The sequence below is a fragment of the Phascolarctos cinereus genome, unplaced genomic scaffold (assembly GCF_003287225.1).
Source record: "Phascolarctos cinereus isolate Bilbo 61053 unplaced genomic scaffold, phaCin_HiC Scaffold_4;HRSCAF=312, whole genome shotgun sequence".
NCBI classification, from domain to species: domain Eukaryota; kingdom Metazoa; phylum Chordata; class Mammalia; order Diprotodontia; family Phascolarctidae; genus Phascolarctos; species Phascolarctos cinereus.
The window spans coordinates 625,041,236-625,051,567 of record NW_027555847.1 but is presented as its reverse complement, the minus strand read 5'-3'; the positions used below and the strand labels follow the sequence as shown (position 1 = coordinate 625,051,567).

The following is a 10,332-nucleotide window of genomic DNA, read 5'->3' as shown; positions in this document are numbered from 1 at the left end:
ACTGGGAGAAGTTGCAGAGACATAAATACAAGCTTGAAGTAAGGGAAAGCTGCCTAAAAGCTAGAGCAGCTAGGACTGCTTTGGGAAGGAGGGAGTTCCCCACTCATTGGAGGTTTTCAAGGAAAGGCTGGAACACCACTTGTCAGAGAACTGGTTAGGAGGCTTCTTATTCAAGAAAAGGTTAGACTAGGTGTCTTGTGAAGTCCCTTTGAATGCTAAGATCCTATGACCTCCTTAAATAAATGTGTTCTTATTCGAGGGAAAGGGAAAGTCTTTTGGGCTTTTTTTCATCTTTGCATTATTCCTCAGTCCCTAACCCAGTGCTTGGCATATAGTAAGGGCTTAATAAATGTTTGCTGACTTGATTGAAAGTACAGAATGGAGAAAGCGAATGTGAGTTTTATAAAAAGTATGAACAAGACATCTTTATGAAACCAGGTTTATTAAAACTTCTCTACAAGTCAGACGTTCATGTCCATTTTCACATATATACATATTTACAAGATCAACATAGTGTTATTAGCTTCCCTGGCAGACTGTTCTGCCAGCACACACAGACTCTTTACACATAGGCTGTATCACAGATACAAATGTCACACAAATGTCACACAACCACGAGAGTGTTGGTGCATCAGAGGCTCTGGCCGCTCCATTCCTCCCCTGCATTCCTCCCTAATTCCCATGATTCTGTCAAGTTAGTATTGCCAAAAGATTCACATTTACCTTTGTTTTGACACCTTGGTTATTCAGACAGACGAAAAACAGGACGATGAAGCCTCAGGATCAGACAACAACAACCAAACACGTAGAACACATAGAAAAGGTCAAACGTATGTACAAAGTCCACAGTACATGAGGTATCCACGGCACCCTCACAAGGCACTGGACAGCTTGCCAAGGCTTAGCCCTGTTGTAAAATGACCATGCCGTTACTGTGCCATGTGTATATATACATATGTATGCATACATGTGTGTATGTATATTTACACATATGTATGTGCGTACACACACACACACACACACACATAAATGTTCCATTTACCCGTGTAACCAACTCATCTTTGGAACTGTCCCAGGAGTTTACTGAAAATTTTTACTTTTTGATTTCATTTAGATTTATGTTAACACAAGTTGCCATTTCTCCACAGAGCAACAAAGACGACCACACTGGAAAGATAAAGCAGGAATCTTAAGCAGAATTAGGCCTACTTATTCTACCCTGGCAGTCAATGATACAGATACATTGATTTATCAACCACATAAAGTCTGAAATATTAACAATCATCATGCAAACACACACACACACACACACACACATACACACACACACACACACACACACACACACACACACACACACCCTGGAGGCAGATATTCTTAAATAGGGAAGGGACATTCCTAGAAACCAGTCTGAGGCTCTCCTAAGACTACCCAAGGCTCACTTTCTAAACATTTCCATGTTTCCTGCTGAAGAAAAGTCACATTTGACATTTGCTGCACAGGGGACTCCTGATCCTTCTCCTCCAGGACAAGATGGCCAGCCCTGAAATGACCTCCAGAAAGAGATGAGTGCTAGCACACTTGGGAGGAACCAAAAAACCTAACTGCTTCCAAGTACTCAAATTATTCACAAAACTGCAGTCTCTCTGAGATCAGAGTTCTGAAATAGCCAAGAGTTCAGAAGCTTTTCATGATTTTTTTCCATGCTTAGCTGGTACTTTTATAGCTGGGGCTAGGGATGGGGAGAGATGGGGGAGTCAGGAAGGAAAGGAGGGTAAGTTTCAAGTTCAGGGAGAAGGCATTAGTGTACATGAGGTCTTAACAGGAAATTGAGGAACAAGTCTGGATTTGTGCAGCAAGGCAGGCTCGTGTATTCCTGAAACAGTCTGATCAAGGAATGGGGCAAAGCAGTTGGTATATGAGTCTAAGGAGAAGATGCAGGTTTAGCAAACTTCCAACCAGATAGCACAGACCCTTGCAAATGCAAAAGGGTACCTATCCAAAGAGCAGCAAGATGGCGGGTTCATTGGACCAACAGTTTATCTCATTGGTAAAATATGGCTACTGCCAGGTAAGTGACCATACATACGCCAAAAACCACTGTAAGGATTCATTCATTCTCCCCCTAAACTTTTCAAGTTTTCTTCATGGTAAAAGTGTGATTCTGTCCCAATGCCACAACTTTTGCAAGCGGTAAAAGGTGCAGGTCTCAGCACCTAACCAAACAGATACGAGGACTCCCCGAGAACCATAAAGGCTCTGTAGGGCGGCCAATCAGAGTGCTCGTCTCAGCAATGTCACCCAGCACAAAAACATAAGGAACAGGAATTCTGAGTAAAGCAGCTGTGCTTATTTACATCGTCACTTATCTGGCTGTCACCATACTTAAAGCTCTACCCGTCTATAAAAATGGAAAGACGAAACCCTTGAAAGAAAAAAAAATGCCATGTGTGAGAATTATGAGGTTTCTGAGGTTTTAGGATTAGCAGAAGAAGGAACTAATGTCATTGTCTTCCTGGTGTTCTGGAACGATCTGGTCTGACGTTCCTGTTTCGTGGTCTACATATCCAGGTTCCAAAACCGACTCAAACCAGGGATGAAGTAAGACCTCTGGAGCTGTGAGTCTCTCAGAGGGCTCCCGTCTCAGAAGGCTACGAATGAGGCATCTGGCTTTGGGTGATATATGGTCAGGGATGCAGAACTGTCCACGGCGGATTTTGGAGAAGAGAGCACTGGGGTCTGAGTCATGGAAGGGGTACCGCCCAACTAAAAGGGTATATAACATCACCCCTAAACTCCAAACGTCCGCTGACTTGCCAGAGTAGGTCCCTGTTGTGTTTAAAATCTCAGGGCTCACATAGGCTGGACAGCCGTGCTTGTCCGACAGGGCATCATCTTCTCCCTTGATGATATGAGTGTCTTCGAGACTTTCTAGTCTGAGCTGTGTCCTGCATGACAGAAGAAATAAATATGAGCTGTTGTGAAGAATGAGTAGCAGCCAAAAATGGAAACCACAAACGTTAACAGCTCAAATCCATAACCAGTGTTTGGAAGAGACCAAGCCTGCTAGGCCCTACATGAAGCATGACTGAGGAGTAGGGGTAGTGGTGAGGGTGGTGTAAGGACAAATCTAGCACGACTGGACCAGTGTCAAATGCACTTACAAGTCACAAGAACAACGGAGACCTCAATACTTATCGAAAAACTCCAATCATAGCGAATGCTTGCAAACTTAAAAGGGTGGGATGCACACTCCCTAATATCATCACTGTTCAGAATGTTGATGCTGACTTGAAGTACTGACGCTTATGTTAAAAGAGTGTGAACTGAGAGGAAGCAGGTGTCCTGACTGTGCCACTTAGTAGCAAGTCACTTACACTCATTTGTGAGGATCAAATGATATCATCTGCACATAAGGCTTTGCAAACCTTACAGCACTATTTAAATGTGAGTAGTAGTAGGTGCTACTACTAACCTGCCAGGCTCCTTAACCTCTCTAGGCCTGAGTTTCCCCATTTGTTATAGGGAATCATAGGACTGAGGGCTAGGACTCACAAGAGCAGGAAGCCAGATTGTCCTTGTCTATCTCAGACAGTTACCAGGATCAAAAGAATGATGTTCGTGGAGGTCAGGGGACTATCTCACCTCTTTAATTGCACCCTCAGTGCCTGGCACACAGTGGGGGCTTAATAAAATGTTCTGGGACGCTGACTGAAAAATCAAATGAGATAATGTTGGGAAGGGCCCCATCAACTACAATCCACATGTAACATAGCTGTTGGAGAGCTCACAAAAATTTTGCAAAATGCCTTTCACGGTAAGAGGAGGGAGTCTGACCTTTGAGGTAAGGAATATCTGGGAAGAATACTCAGTTCTCTTTCAGGGAGCAGTCACTTGTCCTTTTGATTCATTGATTTAATCTGGTATCCAGTCACTGACTGCCGTGAATTAAAGACAACACTATGCTCAAAGTCATTTTTGTTGTGCACTATTGGATAGCCTTGCCTCTGGTGACCTGTACACACACACACACACACACACACACACACACACACACACACACACACACACACACGCCCACCTGGGCAGTGACAGTAATTAAATAAAGATGGGAAAGTAGTAAGGAATGTTAATTACATTTATTTGTGCATTTAGAGCACAGCAGGCATAGCCTGAAGGGAGATGTAATACACGCAAGATGATGAATTTGGGGTCTGTGTCATCACTCCCCAAAGTGACGCACGATGTCTGTCAGTACAGGCATTAATGCACATGTATCACCATACAGGTACTGAGAAACCCCATTACTGGAAAACTTTTGGTCAAAAGGAACCAAGCCAAGTCACAGAATATCAGAGTGGAAAGGAACTTTAAAGGTCATAGAATCTAACCCTCTCATTTTACAAATGAGGAAATTGAGGTCCAAGGTCACAAAGGCAGTTAGTGGCAGAGCCATGCTTTGAACCTGGGTCCCCTGACTCCCCATCTAACATTCTTTCCCCAATCTTACTGGCTCCTAGCAGGAGCCTCCTCAGCTGTCAGACCGGACTGTCCAGGTTCTCCCCACCTCCCAGGGCCCTACGAGCCAGCTCTGTTTCCTGTACCAGTCTCTCTCCCACAGTCCTTTCAAATGGCCCTGTTTCAGTTAAGTCACTTCTGAGGTTCAACACACACAGTTAGTACCAGCTGATGGATCAATTCCTTTTCCTCTCAGAGGCCCTGGTTTTCTGTGTCGTCCCCCCCCCCTTCCTGCTCAGTAGAGTGTACTGTACGTGTGTTAACTTCAGTCTGTCCTTAGGGTGACCTCCTGTAGTTATGTAAAATACCCACTGGTTCTGTAAACGGAAAATATGACTCAACCCACCCTGTCCAGCCCGATTGGCTGCCGTAGGACTCAAACCCTGCACCTGTGCTTGCTAGACTAAGACTGTCAGCCTTAAATTGCTTAACCCTCTGCTTGCCAAAGTCGATGTGCATGACATTAGCCTGTGCAAAGCATATTTCAGGTTAGCAAGACTTCAATGGATGTTCCAAAAAAGGATAACCTCTTTAGAGGTGACTATACCCAGCATCAATCATCTCTTTTAAGCAAGTAGGTCACCACTCTTTACTAATCTGTCCATTATCCTCATACTGAAATAGAATCTCAAGCCGACAATGGGATTGTCTTCCTCTGAACAAATACCCCTGTAAGACTCAAAAAGCACATCACCAGTCACAAGCTTAAAACTGTTTTGTGTTAAAAAGTTAAACCAATTCATATTTCAAAGTAAGGTCTAAAGTTCCCCTGATCTGCATCACCCCCTCACTGCTTATCTTCTTTATTGTCTCATCAAAGCATCCTTAGGCTAGAGGAATTAAAAGGAAGATACCTACACAGAACACTGAATGGCAACTCCCAAAATGTCATTCAGTGCTCTTAATATGATTATTATCTCATTTGATCCTTACAATGACCTTGGGAGGTAGGTGCTGTTATGATGCCCATTTTACAGATGAGGAAACTGAGGCAAACAAAAGGTAAGTGATCTGCCAAAGGTCATACAGCTAGTAAGTGTCCGAGGCTGGGACCTGAACCCAGGTTATCCTAACTCCAAACCCAGTGCTCTATCCAGTAGGCTACCACATGGCAGAAAAAAAAAAAAGAGGAAGTCCATTCCAAAATGCAGGTAGGAACTGGCTACCCTGTACAGTTTCCTTCTATACAGGAAGCCTTTCCTGATTATCCCCCTGCCAACTGTGAACGTTCTCTCCCATAAATGTACCTTGTGTTTATTTTTATATACATATGTGTGTATATATACATATATACATGTACATATATGCATATGCATGTGTGTGTATGTGTATGTATGTATGTATATATATATATATATATATATATATATATATGAAAACAGAATGTAAGCTCCTTGAGGCTAGGGGCTGTTCTGCTTCTTCTATCCCTAGCACATAGTAGGTGCTTAATACATGCTTGTTGATAGATTGCTTTCTACGTTACCTCAAATGCAAAACCAATATCTGAATTTCCATGCAATTTTATTCCCTCTTCCTCTAACCTAGTCCTTTATTATCTGTGTATGACCCATATTTAACATTGAATTCATGCCAAATTTGCATTTATTATTCACTTGGGCTGCTTTCTGAAGATTTATGCAAACAAATCAAAAAAGGTGGTTATCCCCCTTGATACCAGTGTATGACAAAGCATTTGGGCTAGAAGGACAGAAAGCATGCATTCCTTTCACAATACCTAAGCTTAATGTAGTCGATTATGCCTGCCACACATCAACAACCCACATATCCTTTCAAAAAAGCCTGCAGCTCTTTGAAAAATTCCCCCATGAGACAGGATGCTATAAAAGGGTAGTAAATAGCTATATCATGAAGACTTACTTTTTATGCTACATATTTATGGCCTAACATCATATATAATTTTGAAAGGGAGAGGTTCTATAATCGTATTTTATCCATCAAAACTATTTTCTTTCCTAGACCTTCTTAGAGAGTTTAAAGTAAGCCAAACAGCTGCATTTTTGTGGGTAAATGGGGTGGGGGGAATAGGGTGTGCTGGATTTCTTAAATAATAAATCTGGCATAACATGTTGTTTTTTAACTGGGAATTTGTACAAACTGGATCAACACGAAAATTCACTGCAAATGCAAAAAAGTCATAGCATTAGCTGTCACTAACGCTCACCTCTCCTCTGTGGAAAAGACAAATTTCCTGAGCTTCAAGTCACCCAACACAATGGCAGATTGGTGGCAGTGGGCAACTGCAGAGACAATCTGCTTGAAGAGCCGGGCAGCCTCCTCTTCCCGAAGCCTTTTGCGATTTCTCACATAGGAGTGCATGTCCCCAAAGTCCTTTTCAAAAAAGACATATGCCTTGGTGTCCCCAAGGATCACTTCAACAATCCCTGTGATATTTCTGTGAGATGGCAGCTGGATATAAGGCCGGATTTTGTCTTGGTAGTGTTTAATAGGGAACACCTGCAGAAAGAAAACGGGAAATGAGCTTCCTGTAGTGGAAATAAGGGCTGAAACTGGAATTAAAGGACCTGGGTTCAAATCCCAGGTCTGTTAGCTACTAGCTGTGTAACCAAGAATAATTAACTTCACCTCTCTGGCCCTCAGTTATGGATTAAAAAAATGGGGGGGGTTGAACTACGTGATTATATATACACATATACACACCAAGAGGCAATATGTACAATGGGAAATATCCCTGGATCTGGAATTGAATGATTTGAATGACCTAGGTTATATTTCTAGCTCTGCAGACTGTGTGACCTTTAGGCAAATCACCTAACTTCTCCCAATTTCAATGACCTCACCTGTAAAATGAGGAGGTTGTACCAGATGACCTCTAAGGTCCTATCTTTAAATCCTGTGATAGGATACTAAAAAGTAGAGAGGTTGCTTCTCAGCATCCATGCTGAACTTAGATGTTTAATTTCCACATGAATGATATCCAGAGTTGTGCCTACATATTCCTGAGGCTGTGTTGTGTTGCATTCTATTCCTTAGGTCACATCCTTCTGCCAAATTTCATATTGCCTCTGCCAATACTTAAACCACTAACACCTACTAAGTCTCCAGAGATCTGGTTAAGCTCTAAGTGCAGACATTCACCAGTCCTATCTACTTGAGAGGACTCATTTTCCTGCGTGCCATCTCTCCAGACAATCAGATCCAGCCAGGCAAGGATATCCAGTCTTCAATCCCTCTCTATCTCCCCATAGTGTTCTGAACACAGAGGATGCTTTCAATCAGTGTTCACTGATGACTGATTAGAGAGACTGGGTCCATTCCTTGTCTCCTTTGCCCATCTCGGCATCAGGAAACCCTGGCTTTATTCCAAAACAGCTTCAAAACTATTGTCGATTACTTTACAATCTAGAGATGAAGGGTGTTCATCCAAAGTACTAAGAATATGATGACTCTGCAAGATCTAGGTAGGCAGGAAAGGTAATCGAGAAAAACAGCAAAATGTAATTTGGAGGGAAGGAGAAAGATGATTGGAGAGAGGCAGAAACAAAGACAGTGATACAAAGAGACAGAGACAAAGGAAGAGAGACAAAGACAGATGAAGAAAAAATATAAATCAGTCTATGACACAGCTCTGGGCACTTTAAGTAACCTGAAGTGTGACTCAGGTATAACCATCATTCATCTGTTTCTCAAAAGCTCAGAGTAAATGCTTTCAAAGGAGGAGTTTTAAATCTACTGATTTTTTTTCCCTTCCCAGGGAATGGGTAACTTCTCTAAGAAACCAATTGTGCTCTTTTAAAGGCCTTTTGTTTTTGCCAGGGTTACTCATATCCTAGACTCAACTGGAAACGGTGACACATGGACCGTCACCATCTGGATCCAGCTATTATCTGTTGGGAGGAGCTGGATAGGATTACACAATCCTCAGGTCCCACCCCATCTCTTGTGCCAGTCTGATAGATGGCTAGCAAGGAAAATCCCTCTGCGACTCCCCAACCTCATTCTGCCCACCCCAGCCCCCCATCACCACCACCCATAGACGCTTCTGCCAAAGCGGCCTTTTGGACTGGTTATTGAAATTTTTTTTTCCTTTTTCATTCCCTAAACGCAGAGTTTTTGCAAGCATTTAAAATCTCCCTGAAGTCAGACAGCAGGTGGCAGTAGCCAAACTCAATGACAAAAAACTTCATTCAGACGAAGTCAGGTGAGCAGGAGAAAAACCAAGCTGACCCAACGGCTGACCCCTCAGTTCAGGTGAAGAGTGTAAGCTAGAGGGAGCAAGCAATGGCTTTTTAAAGCAGCTGTGGTTTTTTGGTTGGTTTTTTTTTTTTTGGGGGGGGGGGATGTGCATTTGTGGGATTCTCTGGGTGGCTTTGGATGTGTTGAAAATGTCAAGAGGATGGGTGCACTAAAGGAGGAAACTGCAGATCCTGTTTCTGGGAATTTATCTTCTCGATGTTAAAATGAAAATCCATGTCACGAATTAAAAGGAAATGAATGAGTGTTCCAGCCAGGGCTGGGCTCCCCACTTTTCTATCAAGGGGTGTCAATTCTAAAGGTGAGACCCTATGTCTCAGGCCTTTGGGGGTGAAGGGGGGAGTCACAGAATCCCACAATCAGGATCTTAGAGGTCATGGGATCCACCCTCTCTCCCACGGAGGCTTACTACTGGGTGCCCATTGAAAAGTCCTAGCACTTCTGAAACGCCAACAGGCTCAGAGCCGGCAGCCGTGCCAGCCTCCAAGAAGGAGGTACCTCCACCCAATGGGGCTGATAGCGAGGGGTGAGGGTCTGGATGAATCACTTTCCGAAGAAGAGTGTAAAGACTGCTCAAAGAGGGGAGCGGTTAAATGAAAGAAATGTGGCTGAAAAATTATGCTTCCCCCACCTCATCTAGTCCGCTCGTCACTGGGAAATAAGTCCCTTGAGATCCCAACAGAAAGCTTTCCCACCTCCCGGTGGAAGACCCCTGCCTGCTCTCCCCAGTTCGTTCCCCTCTCCTTAAATCTTTACTATAACTGCGCCCTCCAAGAGCCTGTGATTAGGACTGAAGGTTGAATAAATTAATTCCTAAAGTCTCTTCCGATCGACGATCCTGCCAGACCTTTGTCCAACCTCCCCTCTCCCACTCGGGGTCCCCCCGACTCTGGGATGAGGGTGGGCGTCGGGGAGGGGGCAGCCGTACCTTGCAGCGCAACTCCTGCCCGGTGTGGATGCTCAGTGCCCGGGACACATGCTCCCGCTCAGCCATGGGCAGCAGAAGGTAACCAGCGATCCGGCTGGGCCCCGGGGCGCTACCGCCGGGCGCCGAGGGCGAGGGCGCGGGCGGGGGAGTGCAGGGGGAGCTGGGGGGGCTGAGGTAGTCCGGAGGGTTCGGGCACTCGGACAGTCGCAAGCATTTGGCTGCCACCGCGGCTGTCTCGTCGCCGTCCAGGAGGCGCTTGGAAGGGGAGCCCCGGGCAGCAGGGAGCAGCAGGCCCGGGCTGCGGGGCTGGACGTTGCGGCTCATGGCAGGGCGCAGGGAACACATCCAGGTCCCAGACCCTGTGGAGCTGGGCTTTTAAAGCCCGGAATCCAGGAAGGTTTTGGGAGCGGGGCCCCGAGGTCCGGAGATCCGACGGCTGCAGCCGAACCCGGAGTGTCTCTCGAGGTCTTCTGGCTTTCACCCCCCACGGGGGGCAAAGCTAGCCAGAACCGCTCTAGGGCGCCCACGTTGCAGCCGGGGCCGGGGCTGGCTGGGGAGCCACCGGGCGGCCCGGTGGCCAGCTCCGCCTTCTCCCGCACCCCGAGGGGGCGGCTCAGGACTGGGGTCTCCCGAGAGTCCTGGCTTGTGGTGGC

At 45.3% G+C, this 10,332-nt stretch overlaps 1 protein-coding gene across 1 annotated transcript; it reads right to left on the bottom strand.

Moving 5' to 3' along the window:
- Positions 1–423: 423 nt before the first annotated feature.
- On the bottom strand, positions 424–10,114 carry TRIB1 (tribbles pseudokinase 1). The gene is made up of 3 exons (XM_020964955.2): positions 9,680–10,114; positions 6,701–6,993; positions 424–2,948 (listed from the first exon to the last, which is right to left on the bottom strand). The coding sequence occupies exons 1-3, from the start codon at positions 10,022–10,024 to the stop codon at positions 2,483–2,485; spliced, it is 1,104 nt and encodes a 367-aa protein (XP_020820614.1). The 5' UTR covers positions 10,025–10,114; the 3' UTR covers positions 424–2,482.
- Positions 10,115–10,332: the final 218 nt, after the last annotated feature.